Source organism: Talaromyces proteolyticus, assembly GCF_021365285.1.
Source record: "Talaromyces proteolyticus strain PMI_201 chromosome Unknown BGW36scaffold_6, whole genome shotgun sequence".
In the NCBI taxonomy this organism is placed as follows: domain Eukaryota; kingdom Fungi; phylum Ascomycota; class Eurotiomycetes; order Eurotiales; family Trichocomaceae; genus Talaromyces; species Talaromyces proteolyticus.
The window spans coordinates 1,054,659-1,080,671 of record NW_025764282.1 but is presented as its reverse complement, the minus strand read 5'-3'; the positions used below and the strand labels follow the sequence as shown (position 1 = coordinate 1,080,671).

Sequence of the window (26,013 nt, the reverse complement as noted above, 5' to 3'; positions counted from 1 at the left end):
TGATAATCGAGTAATATAGATCACTATCATTAGTATTATCGTGACCACTGTGACTCGTTCACGATTATAGCTAAGCATGTATCTGTCATGCTTGAAGTATCCACAATTACGCCATCGTCCGCACATACACATAAAATACAAGTAAAAGTGAAAAAGATGAAGTTTATAACCGCACCAGCAATACAGATGTCAATCTGTCACCGTGGATGAGAAAATTTCCTTCATCTAATAGCTCTATACGGTTAGATTCGAGGTCAAGAGGCTAGGAAGCATCAAGTGGGTTGTCAATACGTACCGAGAGCCCGTGCCGAGCCGGGTATTGTCATTAGAATACATGTATGCAAGGCACGTACGAAAGCTCGAGGCGAGGCCTGCCACTTCCGTAATGAGGCTCTGGCTGAATATTCTCACTCTGTGTCGAATTAAATACGCTTTTTTTTTTACAAGTAATTCAAAGGATTACACATCGTACTGCCTATTGGTAATTTTTTTATTTAACATTACTGCTGCCCGGTTTTCTCTTTCATCCTGATTCTGGACCGCCGAAAAGTGGTGGTGTGGATCTCGATTTTGGCGGCCTTAGTGGCTTAAGCCTCAGCCTCCAGGAAGTCCAACCCTGGTTAGATTATAATCGGCAAAGAGTGAATGTTGGCTGTCGTATCGATGCGACTAACAGTATCGAGTCTGGACTGAGCGTTTGCCCCCTAGATCACGCATGTGGCTTCACGGGAATTTACAGATAGCCCCATAGCCGCTCCTCTCCATCTCTACTCGCTAGACAGTCCACATCTTTCACTAACCAAAATCGTAAAACATTGACCCATGATGGGACAACGTTTTACGTTTTTGGTTAGTGACCACCATCAGGTCTCTATTAAAATTTAGGTTAGTCCTTAGACCCCGCAGGTGTCGGATTAATATGGGTAATTTTGAAAGGCTCTGATTGGGCGCCGAGTCGACTTGGACTGGGCGAGAATGAGGCCAGTAAATCGAGAATTAACAAAAAGCGGCTTAGACTAAGACCGATATATATTAGTTTAAGATGGAATCAGAAGAAGTAGAGAGGCGAAATAGCGTCCCTGATTCATAGGAAAAGAGGCGAAAAATGATAGAAATAATAACTGTCGGTCACCGAAATACCAATCCTTCCTGAGAGCACACTAGTTGGGAGTCGTCATAAGATTGTTTGTAAACAAATAGCTACCACAACATCAGTATAGACATTAACCCACCGTCCACCGTTCTACCCTCATATGGTTAACTCTCCAAAACATCTCCCCTGTAACGTACATGTTATCTATGCATCCGCAGGCGGGGCTTTTCCGACTCTCATCCGTATGAAGCATGAAGCCCGTATTTAGGAGTAATTTCCTATAGACAAGCTTTGCGATAAAACGAATGTGTAGGATCGTTTTTGGAAAAGCCCCGCATGTGGAGCAGGATGTAGCACGCGATCATCAACGCAGGGACCTACATGGTCCTGAAGTAGGCTGAAATGGCCCACAATTGCCCGACGTCGGGCAATTGTGGGCCCCGCCACCTAAATTTGTTGGCTTAAAGCGGCTGGCTGGACACGAGGCTTTCTGGGGAACGAAATATTCAGTATTAGCCCGAGTCCAATTACGGGCTACAGTTGAACGGAGTGCTCGGTGGGTGTCAACTAAAATTTAGTAGCTGGATGTCAGAAACAGCAGAATAAAAATGGCCAAAATCAATAATTTTTTTAGCTATTTCTGACACCCGTTCAGCTCTAGTGTATCTTTTAGTGTATCCTTATTATTCTTTGGTATATCTTTGTTATTCTTCAGTTATATGTTCATTATAAGGTCTACAAATCAATCACGCTAGCGCCCAATTCAGTGAGCGTGCCAAAGCTGAGCACGTGTTAGGAATTTTCACCATCTTTGGCCGCCTGACGTCTGGCCAGGCTAAAATTTTAGTTGACACAAGCTCCACACATTCCAGTATCCGTTGAGCTCTACGCCCGTCGAGTTACCAGATGCTTTCGGCATTGGTGGCTGAGTTTGCGTGTTCGTTACACTGCGCCGTGATCCGCTAGCGTCGAGCTGTATGGTAACATTTATACGGTACGAGACTCGTGATACGCGACGAGCTTTGTATATGCCGACGGTAACGTTAGTGATCCATTGCGGTTATCGTAATACAGTACGCCCTTTACGCTAGGGATTCGAGTGTTTGGTTCAAGCAGTTAGTCTGAGATTTCTGGGAGGCGCTCGACATCTGTAATATGGATGATCGACACGGCCCGCAGGCGGAGCTGTGCCAACAGCAGTCCCGCATCTTCATTTTAAGGACGAGAATCAGAAAAGTTCCACCTGCCGAAATGCCCGAATACGAGAGTTTCGCGTGAACCCTGTTAGCGCACAGTCGCAAGCATTACTGAATGAATTCAGCGGCGTGGCTGAGTTCGCCTATCAGTTAGTTGAAAATTACAATTTCTAAATAGTTATTGCCAGGCTGGTACGACTGAGTACGTCAATAGCGGCTGCATCCTCGTGCGCAGCAAGACGATATACGATCCGACATGGTGAATCCACGCTCCACAGGCGGCGCTTTCCCGACCATCATCCCTATGAAGCATGATGCATGAAGCCTGTATATTTATTTGGGCGTAATTTCTTACAGGTGGCCATAGCGCTACAACGGATGTGTGGGACCGTGTTGAAAATTTCCATTGCTCGTTCTGCTCCGTCCAAGAGGCGGCTATCCGAGCCCTTGACCCACTGTTAATGGTGAGTGTTTCGGCATCAATGTCTTTTAAGGGGCTCCGAAATGGAAATTGTATTGCGTACGGGGTCAAGTGGCCAAAACACAAATGGCAAACAGTGATAACAGAGACTTCGCACCCGGAAACTCGAAAGTGCGTATCCGACAACCTGAGGTTTCAGCTAAGGATCAGCCTAGGTGACTGCCGCAAGAGACTGCTGTCTCTATCAAGACTAACCGGGTCCACTCTTACCGCATCAGGCTGGGCTTATACAGCGAGACCAGCCTCTAGAATCAACGTGGGGCGACCTTCGACCGGAATCGAATAGGAGACTGCATTCTAGGCCCCTCATGTTGTAGCATGTACTAGGCAGCCGCGGATCATGGGTTAACCTACATCCTGTTCTGGAATTTCGACAGGCACAAAGATCGCCTAGGTTCACTACTCGATGCCTAAGGCTGATATCGACCTATACCGCATTGAGCCTATAAACCCCATGTGATTAATGATACTCTGTGTCCCCGAGACCCAAATATAGATTTATAATTACGAGTAGTGGATGCTTCCACTGGTTGAGACGAGTTGAAATTCTCACTTTGTCACGAAAACCCCGTTTTTCACCAGGAGTTCGACCGTAGGTCCCTCTCCTTCTAGAGCAGCAGAGACCAGTGAAGAAGACGGAGTGATTCGAAGAGTATAGTCTCGTGCCTTTGGGTTCATATCCCGCAATCCCACAATGCCTAGCATATGCTGGTAAGTGATTTAATTCTGGTACTTCAAATTTCGCTACCTCTCTACTGTGTCAAGATTGAATAGGACCTAACTTATGAGATAGGCATTGTCAATCACCAGCGGAGCCTAAAGAAAAGAGAGAACACCACGGTGTACGGAATTACATCCGATAGAAACGACTGTATTTTTTTTTAAAAAATCCACTCCACTTCGGAAGTAATATAGAGTACAATGAAATAAACGAATTTGGTTTATTAAGATTATGCAGTACTCGATGCATTCGTGCCTGTCTGCAGACTCATATTTCAATGGGTAGGACTAAGGCTACGAAACTGTGTGGTCTTTGCTGTGAAGGTCATTCAACAGGCTTCGTGTTAGGCTCTGCAGCGGTATTTTGCCCATGGAGCCACTAAGAAAAGACTATTTTGATGATCCCCCTGTTTTTCAGCTCGGTTTCTTCACCTGACCTGATGGACGAAGGTGAATAAGCACTAAATAGCGTCATCCTTATCCTATATCCATCTATCTCCCCCTACTTCTTTCCGCTCCCTCTCGTAACATAATTTTGATTTTTTGAACTATATTATTATTTGTTAAATTAATCATTTCATGGATAAGCTTTAAGCTGGCGCTTAATAACTGATAGATCATGGGCTTAGCACTTCAATGTATCTTACAAGATTCTATCTATAACCATTAATCATCAAATGAATATTATATGGTCCTATTGTAGAGAGATTTCTAGATCTAGTAAACACTATATTTTATTAAGTTGAATATTATCTAAAAGAGTATGCTTTTACATACTACATACTTATATATACGCTCTGTGCTCTAATATGTAGGATTCTGAAAGTAGGGGTCACCTGGTAGTTGGCTGCATCAATTCGTCGTGGTGGATTGTTTTTCTAGATAGATGTGTATTTGTTCCATCCATTCGTTTGGCAGTCTATTTCTAAAAAGCTACATATAGCGCCACTTTTGTTCCCCTGTCGTGCTAGCAAAGAAAGTCGTTGGTATTATTTTTCACATTTTAACTCTCTGCTTCAAAAGATACTTGGCCACATTTTCTCTCCCTTCCTTGTCTTGCCAACAACTAAGTTGCACCTATTGCCAGCGAGATAAACCCACTTTTGCTAATGACAATGCAGTTTCATTTTCAACAGGTTTCAGATTGCATTAGCTCCTTTAGAACGGAGCTTGACCGCCTCAAGATTGCCAGAACGTGCTGCCCACATTAGAGGAGTTCTGCCATGCTAGTCTAGATGGTTAGAATTAGCGCCACTTTCAAGGAGAAGGTTGATCATCGCTTTTGATCCTAGGATGCGGCTATGCCTAGAACGTCTCGATGAACAAAATTTCTTACCTTGAAGAAACTCTTTCTCTCCAAAAAAAGAGCTTGAGAATTACATGACGGCATCTAAGCTGAGATTTCAGGGTTAGAATTAGGGCAACCCGACCCGCTGATATCAGCGACGTCGCGCTGCACATATTAGTAGAATTTGATGTATATGCATGTCAGGTGGTCTCTCTAAGATTGTCCCACATAATTAACGGATGCAAAGAGGACGACAGAATATACCAATCTATAACATACTACCATTCCCTAGAGACATGGGTAGACACTTCAAACGTTCTCATAGGGGATGTTTCGACTCAATGATTCATTTTTTTTGCAAGACTAGCGCGGGGATTATTTGAATACCTGGAAATGAACGGGGATACCCTTTCCACATAAGAAGCATACTAGCAGAGAAAAAGACAGTAATTGTATAGACGTTATTGTATCAATTGATGTAGCAGATCGGAAACCACGCCTGCATGTGGAAACAGCCGTCGATAATAGATACCCAACGTCCGAACATCATCAATTTCTTATCAATAGGTCTTTGTAGGGCTGTATCCTGCTGACACATAGTAAGCACTACATGTTCTCTATGGAACAATCTGCAGGGCTAAACTGGAGTTAGTATGTGTTCCTCCAGCTAAGGAACAGCCAACAACAAAGAAATAAGCACGTATATATGCCCGCTGATTCCCATACTACAATTCTAGCAGAGCTCCAAAGAGTGCAAAACCAGGTTTGGCGTATTAGAATCACACCAGTTGACCGTCTGGTATTATTTATTTGAAACACTTATTAACATTGAATATATACTGCTTGAGCATTCTAGTAATCCATTCATCATCTCAACACTACCAAACTCTAATCATGACCTCCAACGAAGCCCCCGCCGCCCTTATATCCAAACTCCATGCCTTTACCTCCAGACTCAACGATGCAGGCGACCACGACGCACGCAAAGAGTGTTTAAAGCTAAGCAAAGCACTCACGCTCCAACTCGAAGAACCGAATAATGTAGCCGTTGACATGGCATTTTCAGTACTCCTCTCTATCCAAAACATTAAACACTGCTGGGCAACTCACCAGCTTTCTAGCCCATGATCGCTGTTGCCACACGACTCGCCGTGGACTTGGATTTATTCAAATATGTGGTAAAAGAAGGGCCGGTTTCGTCAGTGAGGTTAGCAGAAATATCGGGAGCGGAGGAGCTGTTGATCAGTAGGTCTGTCCCATTCATCACTGAAGGTTTATACACTCTAACACCGGAGCACAGTACGAATCATGCGACCGTTATCAGCGGCCAGCTTTGTCGAAGAAATCGAGGCGAAGACGTGGAAAGCGACGGCAATCACGGAATCTATGGCGAAGACGAAATCGCCGCTGGGCATAGGATGATGTTCGTAGAACACCCTACACCAGGGTACTACGACTAGGCGGGACGATTTCTGACTACGTTGATAATTGATATAGATCCCAACTGATCGTCCCGGCCATGCAAAGCGCCCCGGACTATATGCATCAAAACGGGTACTCGAGCCCCATTGACCCGCACAGCGGACTCGTCCAGCACGCCTTCCAAACCCTCCTGGCCACTTTTGAGCGCATAATTTCGTTACCGGCATTACTCAAGGACTTTAATGCATTCATGGGCAACACGATGGGCGCGCGCGCGTACTGGGTTGATTGGTATCCCGTGCAAGAGCGGATTCTGGACAGTGCTAGCACTGATACGGCTTTGATTGTGGATGTAGGTGCCGGCAAGGGGCATGATTTGCTAGACTTTCGGGAAAGGTTTCCAGGGACGGGGAGGTTGGTTTTGCAAGATTTGCGGGCTGTTGTAGATGGGCTTGGTGAGGGATTGGGTGAGGGGATTGAGTTGATGTCATATGATTTTTTTACGGAGCAGTTGGTGAAAGGTACGCTGTTTCTGTCTGGTTTGGGTGAAAGGGGGATGGCTGATAAGTGAGTGGTAGCAGGTGCAAGAGTCTACTTTTATCATCATATTTTTCACGACTGGTCGGATAAGTACTGTCTTCGTATCCTGGAGCAGGTCGCTACCGTCATGACGCCGGGGTACCCGAAGCTGCTGCTACATGAGATGATCGTCCTGGAGCAAGGCGCCCCGCAATTCCAAGCGCAACTGGATATGACGATGATGGCGTTTAACAGTGGGATGGAGCGGACGGGCCTGCAGTGGCAGGCACTGCTGGAGGCTGCTAGCCTTCAGGTGATCGGGATCTGGGAGCCGGTTGATGAAGGGGCTGATGGGATTATTGAGGCAATGAAGATGTAGGGGTGGTTTTTCCGAGTGGCTGTCAAATAGTTGAAGAAAAGTATACTATGCATGCCAGTAGTAGCTTCTAACCACTGGTTTTAATATGGATGGCCAAAATAGTGACAGTTTGCTGAAATGTAGTACACTAATGTTGATCATCTTTTAAAAACTTGTTTTGCGATTCCATCTGAATCATATTGGGAGGTTTGGCATGTGCTGATCTACTGCTAGCCAGATAATATTTGGTGGTCTACGGATGGTGCTGTTGGTGGCTTGGGGATATGACGTTTGATGATCTTGGTCGACCAGTAGAAAGGAGGCGTTGTGACGAGTTTCATCATAGGGACCCCATCAACAAAGGTGAAACGGACAAAAGTTGTTTTTATTAAAAGCTCGAGTTTGTACTGCAACTGTGGCAGGCGCTTGTTGTGTGAAACTCGATGTGGTCAACACTGGAATGTGGAATGGAATGTGCAGCCCGCTCTCAAGACAGATTCATGCAGCCGGGCAGAATGATTCGACGGCAGATCCATGCCAATCCTCTGTTCAATATATTCCCACTGTATATGCGTGAATTAGAAGATCGCAGCAGAGTGCGATCCCGTATCCATGGAAATGAGGATTGTCAATATAAGAGACTGGAGATATCTCCTGTATTACCCGGCCAAATCTCTCCCTTTTCTCTTTCTCATCTTCCAGCTTGATTATTTGCGGGTCAAAATATCATCCAGCGGCTGATTGATCGTCTCTCGTTATGCATTTTCAGAGTTTCCTTTCCTTCTCTTTTGCCGCTTTGGCCGGCACGGTTCTGGCTGCAGAGTACAATGGCGGCGAGATCCCCTCGTACCTATATCAAGGCCGCAACCGGAATTTCCGCTCGTCGGTGGCAGGCTCCAGCTCTGTGGCCACCCCAGCATCGTCGTCGGCAGCGATGCGCTCTGAATCCGCCATGATGGTGGTGACAGTTACTGTCACGCCAACCCCAACCCCGACAGCTTCCTCATCTTCGCGGCCGTCACCGACCACTTTTGCCTTGCACAAATCGTCGGGGCATGGGTCTAGCCGTGCAGCCTCTTCCTCCCACCATGTCTCTTCCCGTCACGCCTCTTCGACGAAACGGCACAGGGCAGTAGCCTCATCAACGCCACTGGTAGGCAAGATCGGCGTGCCGACGGACAGCCCGAGGACCGACAAGAGCGACGAACAGCATCAGCCATTTTGGAACACGCAAAAGAACAACAAGCCAGCCCCCGAGGCGCCGGACTTTGTCGAAGATAATGCGCCAGTCAACGACAAGGACGCTTGCTCGCTGCGTTGCCAGGACCTGGCGAACCAGTGCTTAGAGCTGCTCCCGGGGAATGACGACTACTGGTAAGCACCCTCAAGACATAAGCATTCGGATTATTTTCTGACAAGATCATAGCTGGTCGCAATACCCGTCGTGCCAGGACCTGTGCGTCAAGGAGCACGTCGACTCGTGATTGGCTGCGGCGGTGTAGATGACGGCTGGCACGTGAGCAGCCTGTGATTGGCCTGGGAGCGCCAGGCACGTGCGGGCTGTTCCCCACACTTTCGTGACGCTCGTTTTTGTCCTGTTTACAGAGTACTTTGCGGCAGTTTCTCAATTGATCCATGGTTGCTCAATTTATCACCAGTAGAGTGCATATATATATGTACGATGTAGTATACCACCACATACTGCATTATCAGAGTAGTAGCTGCGGTAGTGCCGGTAGGTGTAGTAGGTGTATACTACAACGTAGCACGGTGGTGTATGATGATCAGCAGCCTAACCGTATTTGGCGCCACCTGTCGCGTGCCTTGTGCTCGCAGCGTCACTGCTGATTGGGCCAGCGCAGGAGCCAATCAGCACGGACGCTGCGAGCACAAGGCACGCGACACTGGCAGCAACGCCTTATCGCAGGCAATACTGGACTGCTAATTTAGTAACTAACTCGCCTTCATATATCGCCTGTGCTCCTCTCGCATCGCTTCTCAGCTTCAGACATCCATTCTGTCCTCAGCCCGTTGTCGGCCTGTACAAGACTGTCATCAGAACTACTATCCAGATTGATATCCTGATATACACTCGATCAGGCACTTGAGCAGACTTTCCTATATCATGCCCCCTCGCCTCCCCCCAACGCCTGCCACCTCGGGCGAGCTGCACATCAAAGACCACACCATTGAGTCCATGGCCGAGCACTCCTTTGCGCTGCCTCCCGCGGCCCTGAGCCCCGTGGTGACCGACGAAGGTAGTAGCAGCCGCAAGGGCTCCGTGGTCTTCCAGCCGCCTGTGTCGCCTGCATCGCCCGACCTAGTTGCGCTTGGCAGTCGCAGGATGAGCGCTGCCTCATCGCAAAAGGGTACCAAGCGAGGCTCCGCTGCATTGGATGAGTTCAATCTCCCGCCGCCGCCAACAAGGACCAGGAAGATCATCCAGATGAAGCCCAAGACCACTTTTTCGACATCGTCAACACCGTCAACACCAGCGGGCACCTCGAATAACACGCCAACTCAATCCTCGCAGAAGAGCGCGGGCAGGTCGGCTTCCATTGCGAAAACAACTGCACCGGCTGCCGCAAACCCCGTTCTTCCCGCTCCCGCTTCCACCCAACAACAGTCTGGCTCGAAAAAGAAGCAGCCTAGTGCTACGTCAGCAGCAGGACGCAAAATCGCTCGTAAGACGGCCCACAGCTTGATTGAGCGGCGGCGTCGATCGAAAATGAACGAGGAGTTCTCCACGCTAAAGGATATGATTCCAGCATGTCGGGGACAGGAGATGCATAAACTCGCTATTCTGCAGGTAAATCAACCCCTACTACCCTTAATTCATTCATGACTAACTCCTCTAGGCAAGTATTGACTACATGAACTATCTCGAAGAATGCATCACCGAGCTCAAAAGCGCATCTGGCAAAAACAGCCAATCCAAAACACCACTCATGATGGCCGCGCCGCCTGGGCCCCCATCGCCAACATCACCAGAAGTCATGATGCCGGACAAAACCGTTGACGAGGAATCCTTCTCCTCGTCATCCGCTGCTTCCCCGGCAGCCAGCAGCATATCACCCGCCTTTTCACCACACACAAACCCGCATCAAGCGCCAGCCATTGATAACACGTACTACTCGATCCTGCCTTCGCCAGCCCTCGGCCCATTACGCTCTCCGCAACAACTTCCTCCAAGTACACACACCTGGCGCCCCTCGCAACCCATCACCTCTACTACCCCTTCCCCCGCCATCCTCCCGCAGCAGCACCACCGACACAGCATCTCCTCCAGCTACGCGAGCAGCACGACCAGCGGCGCCGCGCACGAAGCCGACAGCATGATCGACCACGAGGCCAGCGCAGCCCTGTTAATGCTGAACATGGACCGACGCGGAACAGGCGCGAGCATCGAAGAGAGCGCTCAGCGGTCGTCGCTTGCTGTAGAGGCGTCGCGGAAGTTGGGCATGAGTGTGCGCGATTTACTAGCGCCGTGATTACTTTACAATTTAGTAAAATGATATTTGGCTCTGTGTAGGTAGTATATATATTGATATTGACGGGTTATGATGTTTCATGATGCATGATCGAGTATGAACTCTTTACTTTTTATTCTATTCCAAGTAGATGTACTATTGACATGAAATTTCACCTCAATTGCTGAAATAAATCAATACATTACAACTAGAATATAGGGACCTGTGAAATCGACGCCGAAAATGACAGCCTCCGGCGCCAGAAGCGGGCTTTCTTTCCACCCGTAACTTTAGACAGCGAGTCGCCGCTTGACCGCCAGCTGCCCTGCTCTAGTTATTCTGCATAGTTATCGTCTTTTCGTCGACCAAAACGACGCCGAAAATGGCTTCCCTCTGTATCTAAACCTAGGACCCCCTCATTTTCGCCTAGCCTAGTCGAGTGTGTATAAGATGCTTCCTCCGCCCTCTCTTCCGGAGGTCTTTTAACGCCTCCTCTCCTCATCCTAACTCCACTGCCTTGATTGACCTTGATATACTTGATTCCTAAGTCGCCCATCACGGAATCTAAACCTTCGCCTAAGACACAGTTGACTGATTGCTCGCTCTGCGCCTCGTCTGCTCTTGTCGGCTCGGCGACTGAATGTTTGTATGGGGCTTGTTGCCATTCAACCACAATGTCGTTGAAACGAGGGCTGGAGCGTGAGTCGTGTGACTTTTGCTTTCGGCGCAAAATCATATGCGATCGGGCATCTCGCGCAAGAGAGGACCATGACTCATGTTCTCAATGTGATCTACGGCAGAGGCCATGCACCTTGGACTCTGATGATATCAAAATCCACCGGCGCCGCAAGATAAGCCCCAATAGTGCGGGCTTGGAGAGAAGCAGCCTAGTCTCGACTCTCCTCAAGTCATCCTTGAACGACCGGGGCAAACTTACTTCGCTGCTAGGCGGGAATACCTTGTTATCACTATCACCTTAAACGACTATCGTTGCAATATTGAACCCAGATATCAATATTGATTCTCCTTTACATACTTCAATCAGTGAGTTGCTGTGGACAGATCTGGATCTTGAACTCAGCCCTGAAAGCATTGGGTTCTGAATGAGGTGTTCATGCACAGTTTTGCTCCCTCGGAATCAATTGCCAATATAGATGGTCGGTCAGACGCCAGCCTACAGAATGTAAACGAGATTATGGAAGGGACGATTGCAAATCAAAGTCCTTACGAGACCCAAGGAATCGACTTCAGCACCCTAGAGGCAGCTCTCGCTGCGTACTTTGATTTCGCATCTCTAGTTCTGCCCATCATTCACAGAGATGCATTGATGGCAGAGTATGAGAGCCGTCGAAGTAGCTCCGCTCTCATTTTTGCAGTGGCATTTCGAGGTTGTCCCTTGTCCCTTCATTCCGTTTCGGACAAGTGGAACTTGCAGCAGCAAATTGCTTTTGGCTTCAGGCTGGCATTTCTGGAAGCGCAAAACAATGCAGCATCTAAGCAAACCATTAGACTTGATGATCTTTAAGCGCTGGCACTCGTGGTTGGCTTTGCCTACGAATCAGATGGGAACACCGCTACCGCCCTTCACTCACAACTGAGCGCCTTGTTCCTGACGCCCCAATCTCTTGTCTTAATGACGCTGCAGTACTAGATATTTCCCCCCCCAACGCTCGTAAGAGCAGCGGAGCGCAAAGTGCTTCTACTGTGGCACGTATACGGACTGGATGCGTTCTACTATCTTGATCAGGGAGTCATGTCTCGGATACAAGAAGAAGACATTGAGGTTGTCAAACCTTTCGAAAGCTTTACTGGACATGAGACGAGGAGTTATCTTGACACTATGCTCGAAGAATAACACGTACAATCTGCAGTCCTGGAGCTAAACGCAAGGGAGTTAAACTCCAGGATGTGGAAAGTCCTATCCAGACAAAGGGCTGTAGATTACGTGGAAAAAGCGGCCAAGCTACGGGATACCGCGGCAACAGCTATGTCCCACATGGGCACTGCGCATTTTGTCAGGCGGGTGAACGAGCAGCTAAATGCTCTGAAGGAGTTGGTTGAAAACTCTTGAGCCCATAAAGTTCAGCTTGGTTATGAACCTCAGCACCCGCCGAAAAGGTACCGCGAAGATCCCGTCGAACTTCCGTCTCCGCGAATCCAAGGGACTCAATTTCGAGGCATGTTTCAGGCATTTATAAGGTCTCTCAGCTGTCAGACTCCTATTCCAGTTTCTTCAAGCTACTGGGTTATCAGTTTCGATTGGAAGCTGCTCGATCTTGTTATCTAGTCAAAATGGCTGGCTTCCTTCTTGGCCCTATTTTTCAGCCACCGTCGGGGCTCTTGAGTTCCCTCAACGTGAGCGCTGTTACTGCGAATCTGTCTACCTCCTTGATTCAGGCCATTCATCAGGGCCACAGCATCTATGGAGACTTCACTGCCAATTCGTCCGCAATCTCCATCACGGCATTGTCCACCCAGGATGATCAGAACTCTCCCTTTTTTGATTTCCATTTCTCATCGTCTTTTTTGAACCAGTCGGCTGGTAGTACTGCAAACGTGACCAATACCTCCTTGTACAGGATCGGTAGCATTTCCAAGCTCTTCACTGTGTATACACTTTTGGTCAATTACGGTTGGGAGCATTGGGATGACAGCATTACGAAGTATCTTCCTGAACTTCAAGGCGCTGCTATTCTTGATGATGATACTTCGGTTGCGCATGTTGACTGGAGCAAGATCACGATCGGAGATCTTGCCTCACAGCTATCTGGTATCGGCAGGGATTGTGAGTTTCGTATGAAAAAGGGACGAGAGAGCAAAAGCTAATGTCTAACGAAGATTCTTATGGAGACTTGGCCAATATGGATGTCTCCTGGTCAGAAACTGGACTACCTTTACTGTCACCAGAAGATGTTCCCCAATGTGGTGGCAATGCTAGCGTGCCACCATGTGATCGCGACGGTATCGTGCTCGTTATCCACGTCTCTCAAATATTCATACTCATCGTTTCTCCTTCTAGAATACTTTCAGGGTCTACTTCGAAGAGCTCCAGTTTTCGCACCGCAAACGACACCTGTCTATTCAAACACTGCCTACCGAATGCTCGCATACATCTTGGAAGCAATCAGTGGTACTCGATTCGATGAACTACTACAGTCTTCAGTCCTTCGACCTCTGAATCTGACAACCACCACTTATGCGATTCCTAGGGGCGAAAGCTCGTGGGTAATTCCAAACGGTGAGAGTGGGTGGTATCAGGACACAGGTGACGAGACACCGTAAGTATTCCTGGGAACTTCCGTGTCACCGACTTCTTCTAAATTGTGTCGATATCAAGTACAGCAGGGATGTACTCTTCATCGTCTGATTTGGCAAAGTTTGGCCGTGATATTCTGCTCAACAGGCAGCTTTCTCCGCTCGCCACTAGACGCTGGATGAAGCCGAGCTCCCATACCTCAAGTCTTTCTTTATCCGTGGGAAGCCCCTGGGAGATCCTGAGGACCAAGAGTCAGATATCCCACGGCCGCACTATTGACCTATACACTAAGTCTGGGAGTATCGGTCAGTACAACTCGCTTCTGATTATCTCCCCGGACTACGGCGTTGCGCTTTCGATAATGGCAGCCGGTCCAAGCAGCGCGGCGGTTATTGAAGTCGCTTCCGAAATTGTCCTACAGTCTTTGATCCCGACTCTGGAAAATCAAACTCTCTACGAAGCATGCAAGAGCTTGTGCGGAACTTATGAGTCGTCCGATCGGAGCAAAAACTCGAGTCTTACTGTGTCTGTGGACAGGAATGGTCTCCAAGTGGAGCGATGGATCAATCGCGGTGTCAACTTCCAGGCAGTTATACAGGCTTATGCTTCTCAGACCGGCAGCCCGCCCATTAAAGTGTTCCTGCAGGCGACGAATCTAGGATATTCGCCAAATAGTCAAGGCAACGATGTTAGGTCTCGTCGCGTGGCATACCGAGCGATTTTTGAGAAAGACACGAGTGAACCGACTGGCCAACACCGGGTTATGGACCAAAGCTCAGGACTATGGAGCTCTGTCGATACTCCAATGTACGGGGAAATTGCTTTTGATGAGTTTATCATTCATTTGGATCATTCTGGGATCGCTTTCGCGATAGAGCCTCGAGTTATGAGAGACACGCTGTACAAGGTTGATGGCGGAGCAGGCAACTCTCCTCGTTTCATTCATATTCAGACGCCAAAATCCTAGTCTGCATGCATCCCAAGTCGCATTTCCATATCTGTGTTCCATTTATCTTATCTATCAAATGCGAGTCAATTACCGTTAATCTATAATGATGGTAATCGAGTCCTTCATCTTCTTAGGGACATAAATTTGATATATTCGTTCTTTCCACTATTTTCACTATCGACTCTAGATACAGGCAACTCTAAATATGAGTACTTCAGATCTGAGAACTCAGCTAATACATCTCTACTTCCGACCATCATGTCTTGGGTGTTGTGGGCATAAATTGAGCCTGGTTTTCAACCCTCATGAACCAAAACCTCGGGTGCATGAAACTGAGAATCACACACATGATAACCATTTGGAAACTATCAAGTGCAATGAAAATTCCTTCTTTTGATGCAAGTGGCCCATCGAATCCTCCACGTAACTCAGCTACACGCCAGCAAGCGGGTACAAGGAACAGAAAATTCATTTATATTATCTCAATAATACTCTCTTCTGTTCTTTATTCATCACAACTTTTGTTTTCTTCTTGACATTGTCGTCTTCCTCAGCAGCTTTTCGTTTTGTAAACAATGTATCTAAGGTCTGCTGCCCCTTCTCCTGTTTCTTCTCCTTTACCTTCTCGCTCGCCAGCACCGGTGGTAGGCCCTGAAGACGGGCCTTCGCATCGTCAAGGATGTCAAGCTCTCTATCTCGTTGCCCTTTGACCGTGGGAATAGACCACGCCTTAGCCGTGGCCGATTTGTGAGCTAGCTTATATTTCGAACCGACAAGATGTGTTTCATAAGTATTCTCATCGACTTTCTCGACATACTTTACAAAGACGCGAATTAGTCTTACCATACATATATGATATGCATATAAATAGAAACGGGCTTCCATTGATGTCATACCTGATGCGCGATAATATACCAATGATACTGCGCACCCACAGGCACGCCACTTCCTTTGGGGGCTCTTCTCATGCGTCGCTTTGTTGCCTCGTAATCTACTTTCCAGAGGTCTGGCTCGGTCTTGGTCTCCTTCCATAGTCCATTCTCGTAGTTCCAAGTGTGAGAGCCGCCCACAGCCATGCCTGTGTATGGCCGGCCATTGAATGTTTTTAACGAGCTGTAGCCTCTTTCGCCAGAAGTGTAATGTTGTAGCGGCACTTCACCTGATACTGTTTGTGTACCATCATCGTCTAGGTCTTCCTCACTCTCGTCCAATTGGCCCTGGTCACTGGCTCTGTCAGTCATCTCGTCTTTTGCCTTGATACAAGATGCGTTGACGCTATCCCCTGACTCCATTTCACATAAATTTTAGTATCCGACTCCTTTTGCAGTTGACTTTTGGTTCTTGGTTTTGCTTCGAAGGCAATTTGTGAGGCGAGGGGCTTGGGAGGCCAGCGAGATCCTGACGTCATTGCCAGCCAATTTATATATATTACTCTCTTGTATTAGCTGTACCTAATGTGATATATATGAATAAATCGAATTGAATCCGTAGTATAACGCGAAATTGAATTCTATGATTCGACAAGATGTCTTCTTGACTCTCAGATAGCGTCCTTCCGTTCCCACCCATGAGGTTTCAAATTATCTATTCCTTTGGTCGGGTGCACATCAACTGGGTCTTTGTATATGGCTGCATATGGATTGGGATCCATCTTCTGGTTGAGATTCCCCAGCGTATGGTTCACTTCCCGGTGTTTGGCTTCGTCCGCACGGATATACAGCAGTAGATCCTTCATCTTGCGATGACCTTCAGGCATATTCCAGTACTGGATCGCAACGTTGGGAGCATCGTGGTCCTGCCATTTCGGCAGCTTTCCAGCCTCGAGGTCCTCGATAGCACGGCTATAGGTCAACACAGCCTCTTCCTCAAGATAGCCTACGAATCGGTGGCAAGTACGAGGAGACAGGAGATACGAGATGAAGAAAGCATTGAAAAAGACACCCTGTGCGCCGAGGACCATCAGACGCATGAACCAGCCCGGTTCTGCCAGCTGGAGAAAGGTGAGAAGATGCATTCGTTCGTTGAACGCCTCTTCAAGAAGAGTCTCTATCCTACGCTCGTTAGCATATCGAAGTTCATCTATTTTTTTTTAACCTCTCACCATCTATTATCCCTCTTCATTCTCCTCAGGCTTCTTAAATGTCTCAGCATCCCACCAACCATCCCTGGCACGCCCGCAACGCTCTCCAGGAATATAAACCGAACCAGCCATTTGCGTTCTGTCATGACGAAATCGTCTGCCCGATTCTGTACATTTTTCTCGGGTGGATGTCTATATTTCGTTGCAAAGTCCGTTGACCGACGCAGAAACCGAACAGTGCCAAGTGCAACCCAGTCAGACCAATCGCGTGCCTCTCGATGGGCAACTTGGATGTCACGCATTTGCTTCTCAGAAAACCTAGTGAATCAATCCGTAAGTCATGCCGGCATTTCTAATATTAACCTTTGAGTAAAGAGGGAAGTGTACACCGGATGACGCCATGACGTCTCTGTGTTTACGATCTTCCTGGTTTCTGTTCGAGGGAAGAATTCTTTGAGCTGAACCAGTGGTGTTGTTGAGAACACTCGCGACCCGCTTGGGTGGAACGGCAGCACCACATTCAACCCAGTAGCTATCGGGCACATCGAAAGAATCCGGGACGCCATGATGAAAGCCAGTCAGTCGTATCTCTCAATTATGCAAAGGGGAAATGCAGAAGACCTCTAGACTTCAGCCCGTCCTCTTTTGAGATAAGCCTAGAACTCTGACGTCATTGAGTGTTGTCCCTCGTATTCAGGATGTAATTCTATGTCTACCAAATCTAGTCTGGCAGTAACGTAAATTGGATCGATTGTGCAATGAATAATTAAGTCAGTCTGGAACAACGTCTAAGAAAAAGAGAAGTAGATTGAATATCAATCCTCACGCTTATTTACAAGCAAATCATCGAATGATTGTTCTAGTGATGGCAAAGCAAAGCAAGCATACACCCGGGTAACGCCGTGCCACAATACACTAGAGTATAGACTGATGCACAGCTAAGAAAAGCAAGGATGAGGAATACAAAGATGGACGATGGTGGGTAGGTTGCAGAAGGATATGCAATGAGTGATGTACTGTACATGTTCCCGAAAAAACGGTGGTGATAAGGGATAAGGAAGATAAGGAGGGTGGTAGATTTAGGTTTTCAGCATCTCGGCCAGCGAAATGTATGACTAGACGTCAAAGCTCCATCGCCATTTTAATGGCTTTTCGTCTCGGGTTTTGGGTTCGTTGACTTCTACGCGGATCGCTTCGATGCTCTTATCACCATGGCGACCCGGGCTTGCCGTACTGGAGTATGGCGATCGGAAAGCTTTTCCGCTGTCTTCTGTGCGTTTCGATTCAGGGCGTGAGTATGGAGTGTCTGGGCAATGGAACGAGTCGACGGGTGATCCCAAACTCGATGGTGAGTCGGACCGTGTGGAGGATATCTGAAAATGCCACTCGTCATACGCATGGCGAATATGAGCCATAGACTCGGGTCGAGATGCCAGCGTCGCCAGTGGTGGATACTGAGGGGTAGAAGGCTCTGAATTGGAGTTCTCTTTGACAATTGTGACCGGCGCTGGTCGACGCTTTTTGTCGCTCGTCTTACGATTGCTATTCGTGCTCCCGGGTAGCCAGCTCGGCAGATCCGAAACCGACACTGACTGTCCCTCCTGAACCTCATCATCTTCAGGGGCTTCTTCAATCTTCATATCGCGTGTGGCTTTCTTCCGTATACTCGGCTCTCTGCTGGTTCGTACTGAGTCATCATGCTTGGCCTTTCCAGCCATGACCCTGGCAGTAGGGGGTGGCTGTAACATCCAACGAGTTTCCGCACGGCTCGTCGGGCCACTCACAATTGGCGGGTGAAGATCGTTGACTGGAGGTGCACGGCCAACAGAGTATTTACTCGAATGACTCGTTCCCGCACGAGCTCTACCAGAAAACCCGACGGAAGAGCCGAGCACCTGCTGTTCTTCTTCACCCCAGAGAACCTCGTCTTCTCTTTGGAACCGCGCCCAGTGAAACCGGTCTCCCAAAGACGTCTTCAAATACGCCTTATCCTGCTCTGACGACGCCGTATCTTCTACCGTGGTGCTAGACGTGGCCGATAATCTCGGCAGCGCCATTGCCTCGTTCTGACCATTCTTGTTGGCTCTATGGCGACGAGTTGGGGGTCCTGGCCCTAACGCAATTTCTTCCATCCATCCTGAATTCGTACTGAACGGGGTCGGTTGTGCGAACGGACGCGGCTGGTCGGTGATAATGACGGTCGATTTGGCCTGTTCACGCTGTACTCGGGCAGCATCTCTCTTTCTCCGTCGCCGGTCTACAGCGGCGGCGCACGGGGTACATGTTACGTAGTAGAAAACCGCAGACTGCACACCCCGGGCTAACCACATGGTGTGGAGGGGAATGTTGGGGATGTCTCTTAAGACAACGTGGGACGTTGCACGCAACGACTTTCTCGGACTATGGAAAGCATGGAGGGTGCGGCGGACGGCAAGAAAGTTGACAATCGATATTGCGAGCGGTTTTGGTATGATACTGGCGGCTGCAGATTCACCGACACTTCACTGGATGCTGGTAATGCTGGCAATGCTGGCAATGGGGTCCGATGGGGCAACAAAGAGTGGTTCAGGCATGCATGGGCTATGCAAGCGCAACACAATCCCCACAAGGACGATTCGAGGACAAGAAGAGGAAGAACAGGAAGCGGATCGGAGTAGCACAGAAGAACAGAAAAAGAGAAGAAACAAACGAGGGCGACGACAAAGTCGACGTTGAAGCAGTCACAGTAATCACCGCAACAACAAGGAGGGAAGGAGTGACGGGGGTGCCCAGGAAGGGGCAACCGGGCAAGGAAGGAGCAACTGACAGCTGCGGGCCACTCAGCACGCGGCGTGGTCTGGTTGCCCCACTGCATTGGCCGTATGCGGTTTCTGGTTGGCCGGTATGACTCTGCTGCCGCCGCTAACAAATGCGTCGGTTTCATCGCTGACTACTTGGTTAATCATCACATAACTCAGTCATGCAATATTAATGTTTTATCCTTTTCTATATTCTGCTCTATATGCATATTCAATTGTATGAGCTATATACTCTGCTACGCTAACTGTATCATTCTATGCTATCCTCTGGATGGAGTCTGCACGGATGCCATGTGTTGGACCGTGGCTATCGCTATAGGATCATGATGATGTCGAAGATCATCGTGTCGGCGGCTGTGCACACGGATTCATTGGACTAGCATATGATGTTGGCAGCTGATACTCTGACTTCCTCGGCGATGTCTCTTACCATTTCAACGACATACATAATGCTATTCTGAGGCGAACGTTGACACAACGGCTATGCCCCACACCATGAGCTACTAATTAATTACATCGTCCAATTGATATGTAGTATTATGCGTTTTGATGGACATTATTATGGAGTCGTGTTCTTCTTGTGGTCCCCGCATTCCGCCCCATTGGCCCAGCTCACGACATTAGCACTTTGTTTCTCGCTATATTTCATGATATCCAAGATTTCTCCTATACCAAAGTGCTAAAGTATTGTCTGCTGGAATATTGCAAGGAAAACAGATCTCCAGCAAGAACATTGAACCCTGAAGATTGAAGATTGAAATGATGGTACATAAAGGAATGTCACTAGTACAATATACTTCATACAAACATACAGCCGGCTGAAGTTCCTTGTCTTCTGTTATAGGTACCGCCTGCTTCAATGTTCCTAACAAACGGTGGCATAAAGAAGATGCCAACCCATACACACAGCTTTAGGTCCAAAGTGTCAATTTATTGGATTCGGGTTATACGCAAATTACGTGTGATTCATGTTACGGCAACTTGGAAAGGAGTGTATTGGTCTGCTAAAGAGACGAGTGAGCTTCTCGATGATGCCGGGGGACTTTAAACAAGAGAGTCTTCTTGTACATCATTTCCTGGACTTCGGGTACAGTCATCGGCACCAATTTTTCCAAGTCCATCGGTTCGGAAACCAGGCCCTTGGCTCGGATGAAGCTCGCGCTTGAAGGGGGCTTAGCTCCCTGAGAAAAGAGAAGAATCGTCTTCACCCAGTCTCCCATAATCTTCTTGGTCTGTGGTGCCTGGCGGTAGAAGAAGTAGAAGGTGTGCGGCATACCCTCATACTCCTGTATCGTTACTGACACCCCCTGGGCGTGGGCCGTCTGCGCGATCAGTCGGTAGGCATCGACAGTTTGCTCCTGGCCTGATGCTAGCCAGATGGGACACGATCCGCACCAGTCATTGGAGGCCGCGGGACTAGCCAGAGGATGGGCCAGCATGGCTCCCTCGCAGTAGAGATCAGCGCGAGGTGGCCGAGTAGGCCAGATGGCACAAGTTGGGAATGTTTGCTCCAGATAAGGCTTGTTCTCCATATCGGGAAACATGTCCCATTTGGCGTTACGCTGGTAGGAAGGAACAGAGTTGGTCAGTTCGCTGACCGGGCTAACCAATGTCATTCCAGCGGGCACCGTCGGTAGGATGCTTTGTCCATGGAAATTGATAGAGGCGTTTTTACGCTTTAGGCGCAGGAGGATTTGCAACAATCCTAGAGCTAGACACGAGCCGGAGCTATCGGCAGCCACAACTATAGAGGATGGCGGAATTCGATCGTGTGGAGAGCCAGGAGGAGGAGACAGCAGGGTAAGGTAGGCCTGGAAAACATCCAACAGTGCAGAAGGGAAAGGGTTCTGGGGTGCTAGGCGCTGGTGGACCATTAGAACCTTAGAGCCGGTTGATTGAGCCAGGAACCCGGTTGTCCTCCGATAACTAGATGGTGTGTTCAGGCTATTCCCTAGGTCAGTGAGTGGGCTACGTGGATTGGGAATATACAACCAACACAAAGGTTCCTCCGTAGATGTAGAGGATGGTCAATGGACTTTTTGTTTCTGCGTTTAGCTTCTGGAATTTCTCGGTCTCGGACAGTGATGGCTCTGGTGTATCTCTTGTCACCTGGCCACGAAATCCAACCCATTCGAAGCGGAGACGTTGCGACTGGGGACGATCATAACGAACATGCTTGATGTTCAACTCGTCGATCAGGTCCAGAAGAAGGGAGCATGAGGTATCTTCGTTCGGGGTCGGCGTTGTGAATTTGCTGACCCAGATGGGACCTTTGACTGCATCGTCACGCAGCGTCGATGCCTGCGACACTGAAATCGGCGTGGTTCGGGCATATTCAATATAGTCAGCTCGAATTTTCTGGGCCGCAGCTAGCAAATGGCTGGTGTTCTCGAAATCCATCACTCATTAATGCACACCGGATAGAGCGACGAGCTCGACCGAAATCTAGAATGAGAATAGAAAGACAGAGAGGAGAAATGAGACGCAAGGATGACAGGAAGGAACATGTAATAATTATAAAAAGCAAGTGCGGCGGTGCAGATACTTGTAATTAATTATTACGCGTTACCCCAACCAACAGCCAACGACTAACAACCAACAACCAAAACCCAATAGACCAAGTAGATCATCGGACTACCTAACATTTGGTTTTGGGTTTGAAGAGCTAACCTTTCAATATCAGCATCTGGCCGAGTCTGTGCGACGCTTAGTACTTTATATCATTGGACTCGAGAGAGCTCCTCCGCGGATTCGGGGTGATGGACTGCACATATACTCACCAAGGATATACATAGGCCAGCGGCGGTCTATCGCTCTGGTAACTGTCTGGTGGTCTTAATAACTGTTTAAGGCTTCAATTTTTTTTCCCCTAACGGTCGCTGTTTCTGTATCGGCAATCCAGAATGGCTGAACAGCTCACCCAGCCAGGAGCGCCTTACAAGCCGGGGTTGCACTCTTGAGCACCAGCTATTTTCTCGGCATTTCTCAAAAAGATATGTTCGTGTTACTCGAGCACTACTGTGACCCATCGTTGGACATCCAGGATACGCCACTCAAGTCCCAGTTTCTGGTTGGTGTCTACGGTCCGTGTAATATCAAAGCGCGCGAGATCGAGATCCCAGTTTTCATGAAACGCCCCCTGTTTAGAGGGATGTGGAATATTACCGATGGAAAGGTGCCCGATCAAGGGGATGCCACGGTGATTATAGTCCAGGAGCTGGCCAGTATCAAGTCCCACGACGAAGCGGCGAAGATGATTGCCAACTCGCTGATGTTGTGGCTAAGCAAGCCGTTGGCGTTCCATTAGAGAACTTGGATATACATTGTTGATATGCATAGAGTCAGTACTAGGCTTATTATTTAAGGGTCAAGAAGAGCAATAATTGGGGTGACGCCTATACTTAAGATGGAAAGAAGATGGATATAGCCTCTTATCTGGATATACATTTCATACAAGTGGCCAAGTACACGATGGAATAATTTATGTAAGTTAACATTTGAATGATCTCTTAAGGTACATATATCAATTGATAGGACATGACCAGAGGGAAGAACAGTGAAACAACCAGTATATCATAGACAGGAACAAAACCTAAACCCCGTGTACCCCATGAAGACGATAAAGCTCCAGGCCCTTTGTGTATTCTTGCATTGGTTCATTGAATATGAGCTCCATACCGGACTCTGGATATGCGATGCCATCTTTTTCGACTTTAACCAGGCGTCGAAAATCTTACCGCACTTTTCACGTATGTCAGACTTGATCTGAGAGAATGGCTGATTTGTAGCGGTTGGTGTCTCTTGTGCTAGGCCATCCTTCCAACAATCGAGTATCGTTACTTGTTTTCGTCGATTCAAAGCGTCAACAACCTGCTTCGGGATCTCTGAGGTATTGCCTGTAAACTCCTTGTATGGAACTCCATCCGTCCTTTCAAAAGTCCTAGTTATACTAAGGAATATTTTTTATGTCTTCGCATACATTCTGTGTCCCACAGGATGTGTCTGTCATGAAATATCTCATTTCTAGCGTTTCCTACGTCATCAATTGAACCTCAGGATAGTACATGCAATCGAATAGTCAGGGCGTCATCTTCAAATATACCAAGTCTCTTATTCAGGTTATCACTTTGACGCTCTAGTTTGGAATCGATCTTTTCCTGGTTTCGATTTGAAGCTTGAGTTCCGAATTGGTCTTTTTCTGGGCTCGAATTTAAGCTTTAATTCTTCTTGGGTGGATTCCAAAGTGGATTGTATATTCTTGAGGTCTCCAAGGCAATACAATCTTTGTTTAGGTTGACGTATGTCGCTTTCTAGGATCCAGAGTCTAATTAATGAAAGCAGAGAAGTTATAGTAAAGGTTAGTGATTGGGGAGAGTTTGGAAGCATAATAACCACTGTAGATTGTAATAGACTTCAACATATGGCATTAAGTATTATCCTCCCAGGTATATAGAAAACGAGCGTGGTCTGAGTGCCCTCACATCTTACCGAACATTTCCGGCCCTGTCCAGCCTATCATTTTTGATATATCATTTCTTCTTCTTGCTCATCGTCTGTTTCTTGGGCTTCATTGTTTTATGAGATACGGTTCTTTTTATGTTGGCGACCCATTACCGCGGTTAGCTGATATTGGATCCTAATAACACCAGTCAGGGCAAGCACGGTTTCCTGGCCATTTAGTCCCACCTTGCTGGCCCTTGGAACTGGGGCCTTTACCATCCCAGAACTGATCGCCTTGTCCAGAACCTCCTAGTCCAGAACCTCTTCCACCCGGTCCTTTACCATCCCAGAACTGATCGCCTTGTCCAGAACCTCTTCCACCCGGTCCCTTACCATCCCAGAACTGATCACCTTGTCCAGAACCTCCTAATCCAGAACCTCTTCCACCCGGTCCTTTGCCATCCCAGAACTGATCACCTTGTCCAGAACCTCCTAATCCAGAACCTCTTCCACCCGGTCCTTTGCCATCCCAGAACTGGTCGCCTTGTCCAGAACCTCCTAGTCCAGAACCTCTTCCTCCTGGTCCTTTACCATCCCAGAACTGGTCGCCTTGTCCAGAACCTCCTAGACCAGAACCTCTTCCTCCCGGTCCTTTACCATCCCAGAACTGGTCGCCTTGTCCAGAACCTCCTAGACCAGAACCTCTTCCTCCCGGTCCTTTACCATCCCAGAACTGGTCGCCTTGTCCAGAACCTCCTAGACCAGAACCTCTTCCACCCGGTCCTTTACCATCCCAGAACTGGTCGCCTTGTCCAGAACCTCCTAGACCAGAACCTCTTCCTCCCGGTCCTTTACCATCCCAGAACTGGTCGCCTTGTCCAGAACCTCCTAGACCAGAACCTCTTCCACCCGGTCCTTTACCATCCCAGAACTGGTCGCCTTGTCCAGAACCTCCTAGACCAGAACCTCTTCCTCCTGGTCCTTTACCATCCCAAAACTGGTCACCTTGTCCAGACCCTCTTTGTCCAGAACCTCTTCCACCCGGCCCTTTACCATCCCAGTACTGAAAGTCCTGTCCAGAAACTCCTTGCCCAGAACCTACTGGTCTACAGGGGCAACATTCCAACGGTCTGTCGGACGTCGCCTTGTAGACCATAGATCCGTCTTCAATAACTTGCTCCCACTCGATATAGCGTAGTGGTACCTGAGCAGTTCCCTTAGAAGGCAGGCCTTGTTGAAAACTAGCCACCAGAGACGCAGATATAGGAAGTAAAAATAGTAGAGTTGTCTGTGGTTTAATCATTTTTTCTGTTGTTTAAGTGATGACTCGGTTGATTATTCTTGACACCTTTGGATTTATGAGAGGACAAGGTGGGTTGATAGACCTGAACTGAAGTTGAAATTACTTCTAACTTTTATAGATAGAATAGCTCAAAGTTAGATAATTCAATAAATGACCTAATGTGTGACAAAGTGTGTCATATTCTCCACTGACTTCTCTCTACCCTATTCTATTCGTTTCTTTAAGCACGATGAAATGCTGATCCCTAGCATAACATAAATGTCTCAATATTGAGAACCGTCAATGAAGGTAAGGGCTAGTCGCCGTCTCAATTGCTCCGGATTCTTATGACATCAGAATAAACACAATATAATAACGTAAATCGGACTTAAAGTCATTACATATGTCAAGTGACATATTTGGAACTACCTTTAATTCCCTCCTGTACCACAAATGACTGCATTATTATGGTAAAAAGTAAGGGATATCTGCATGTTTAATAAGTAAACTGGGTTGATCAGCTAGCCATAAAATTCATGACAGGTTCTCTTCATGCACTAAAATTCAACAAAATATAAGACCCACTATTTGCGATATTTAATATTCAATTACCAAATATGTAGTTGCTCTAAATGTGCTTTAACAAGTTGAAAGTACATAA

At 47.8% G+C, this 26,013-nt stretch overlaps 12 protein-coding genes across 12 annotated transcripts; 7 read left to right on the top strand and 5 right to left on the bottom strand.

The window, feature by feature from the left end:
* Nucleotides 1–5,672: 5,672 nt before the first annotated feature.
* Nucleotides 5,673–7,098, top strand: BGW36DRAFT_397148 (putative O-methyltransferase; the record flags this gene model as incomplete). The annotated part of the gene is made up of 4 exons (XM_046218259.1): nt 5,673–5,843; nt 5,900–6,201; nt 6,276–6,721; nt 6,782–7,098. 4 exons carry the CDS (start codon nt 5,673–5,675, stop codon nt 7,096–7,098), a joined length of 1,236 nt encoding a protein of 411 aa, XP_046072132.1.
* A 736-nt stretch (nt 7,099–7,834) lies between these two features.
* On the top strand, nt 7,835–8,561 carry BGW36DRAFT_461417 (uncharacterized protein; the record flags this gene model as incomplete). Its single annotated transcript, XM_046222133.1, has 2 exons — nt 7,835–8,451; nt 8,504–8,561. The coding sequence occupies 2 exons, from the start codon at nt 7,835–7,837 to the stop codon at nt 8,559–8,561; spliced, it is 675 nt and encodes a 224-aa protein (XP_046072131.1).
* A 476-nt stretch (nt 8,562–9,037) lies between these two features.
* BGW36DRAFT_407450 (uncharacterized protein) lies at nt 9,038–10,723 on the top strand. The gene is made up of 2 exons (XM_046219039.1): nt 9,038–9,886; nt 9,936–10,723. Exons 1-2 carry the CDS (start codon nt 9,203–9,205, stop codon nt 10,566–10,568), a joined length of 1,317 nt encoding a protein of 438 aa, XP_046072130.1. The 5' UTR covers nt 9,038–9,202; the 3' UTR covers nt 10,569–10,723.
* Nucleotides 10,724–11,625: 902 nt separating this feature from the next.
* BGW36DRAFT_461415 (uncharacterized protein) lies at nt 11,626–12,072 on the top strand (the record flags this gene model as incomplete). Its single annotated transcript, XM_046222132.1, has 1 exon — nt 11,626–12,072. The coding sequence occupies exon 1, from the start codon at nt 11,662–11,664 to the stop codon at nt 12,070–12,072; it is 411 nt and encodes a 136-aa protein (XP_046072129.1). The 5' UTR covers nt 11,626–11,661.
* Nucleotides 12,073–12,839: 767 nt separating this feature from the next.
* BGW36DRAFT_296367 (beta-lactamase/transpeptidase-like protein) lies at nt 12,840–14,770 on the top strand (the record flags this gene model as incomplete). The annotated part of the gene is made up of 4 exons (XM_046211260.1): nt 12,840–13,332; nt 13,386–13,508; nt 13,567–13,825; nt 13,885–14,770. The coding sequence occupies 4 exons, from the start codon at nt 12,840–12,842 to the stop codon at nt 14,768–14,770; spliced, it is 1,761 nt and encodes a 586-aa protein (XP_046072128.1).
* A 480-nt stretch (nt 14,771–15,250) lies between these two features.
* BGW36DRAFT_319825 (uncharacterized protein) lies at nt 15,251–16,120 on the bottom strand (the record flags this gene model as incomplete). Its single annotated transcript, XM_046212622.1, has 2 exons — nt 15,649–16,120; nt 15,251–15,568 (listed from the first exon to the last, which is right to left on the bottom strand). Coding segments are annotated over exons 1-2 (714 nt in total), but the record flags the coding sequence as incomplete, so codon positions are not given.
* A 172-nt stretch (nt 16,121–16,292) lies between these two features.
* BGW36DRAFT_397145 (putative alternative oxidase AlxA) lies at nt 16,293–17,377 on the bottom strand (the record flags this gene model as incomplete). The annotated part of the gene is made up of 3 exons (XM_046218258.1): nt 16,293–16,803; nt 16,854–17,150; nt 17,196–17,377. The coding sequence occupies 3 exons, from the start codon at nt 17,375–17,377 to the stop codon at nt 16,293–16,295; spliced, it is 990 nt and encodes a 329-aa protein (XP_046072126.1).
* Nucleotides 17,378–17,947: 570 nt separating this feature from the next.
* BGW36DRAFT_397144 (uncharacterized protein) lies at nt 17,948–19,162 on the bottom strand (the record flags this gene model as incomplete). Its single annotated transcript, XM_046218257.1, has 1 exon — nt 17,948–19,162. One exon carries the CDS (start codon nt 19,160–19,162, stop codon nt 17,948–17,950), a length of 1,215 nt encoding a protein of 404 aa, XP_046072125.1.
* A 22-nt stretch (nt 19,163–19,184) lies between these two features.
* Nucleotides 19,185–19,547, top strand: BGW36DRAFT_427385 (uncharacterized protein; the record flags this gene model as incomplete). The annotated part of the gene is made up of 1 exon (XM_046220404.1): nt 19,185–19,547. One exon carries the CDS (start codon nt 19,185–19,187, stop codon nt 19,545–19,547), a length of 363 nt encoding a protein of 120 aa, XP_046072124.1.
* Nucleotides 19,548–20,634: 1,087 nt separating this feature from the next.
* Nucleotides 20,635–22,275, bottom strand: BGW36DRAFT_397143 (alpha/beta hydrolase fold-domain-containing protein; the record flags this gene model as incomplete). Its single annotated transcript, XM_046218256.1, has 3 exons — nt 20,635–21,574; nt 21,627–21,939; nt 22,224–22,275. The coding sequence occupies 3 exons, from the start codon at nt 22,273–22,275 to the stop codon at nt 20,635–20,637; spliced, it is 1,305 nt and encodes a 434-aa protein (XP_046072123.1).
* Nucleotides 22,276–22,625: 350 nt separating this feature from the next.
* Nucleotides 22,626–22,937, top strand: BGW36DRAFT_359213 (uncharacterized protein; the record flags this gene model as incomplete). The annotated part of the gene is made up of 1 exon (XM_046214053.1): nt 22,626–22,937. One exon carries the CDS (start codon nt 22,626–22,628, stop codon nt 22,935–22,937), a length of 312 nt encoding a protein of 103 aa, XP_046072122.1.
* Nucleotides 22,938–24,266: 1,329 nt separating this feature from the next.
* On the bottom strand, nt 24,267–25,477 carry BGW36DRAFT_407444 (uncharacterized protein; the record flags this gene model as incomplete). Its single annotated transcript, XM_046219038.1, has 1 exon — nt 24,267–25,477. Exon 1 carries the CDS (start codon nt 25,371–25,373, stop codon nt 24,267–24,269), a length of 1,107 nt encoding a protein of 368 aa, XP_046072121.1. The 5' UTR covers nt 25,374–25,477.
* Nucleotides 25,478–26,013: the final 536 nt, after the last annotated feature.

What these genes read in the sequence shown, in the direction of transcription:
- BGW36DRAFT_407450 (XM_046219039.1), top strand. Translation starts at nt 9,203, where the DNA reads ATGCCCCCTCGCCTCCCCCCAACGCCTGCCACCTCGGGCGAGCTGCAC. An exon ending in ATAAACTCGCTATTCTGCAG is followed by an intron (nt 9,887 to 9,935) that starts GTAAATCAACCC and finishes TAACTCCTCTAG; the next exon opens with GCAAGTATTGACTACATGAA.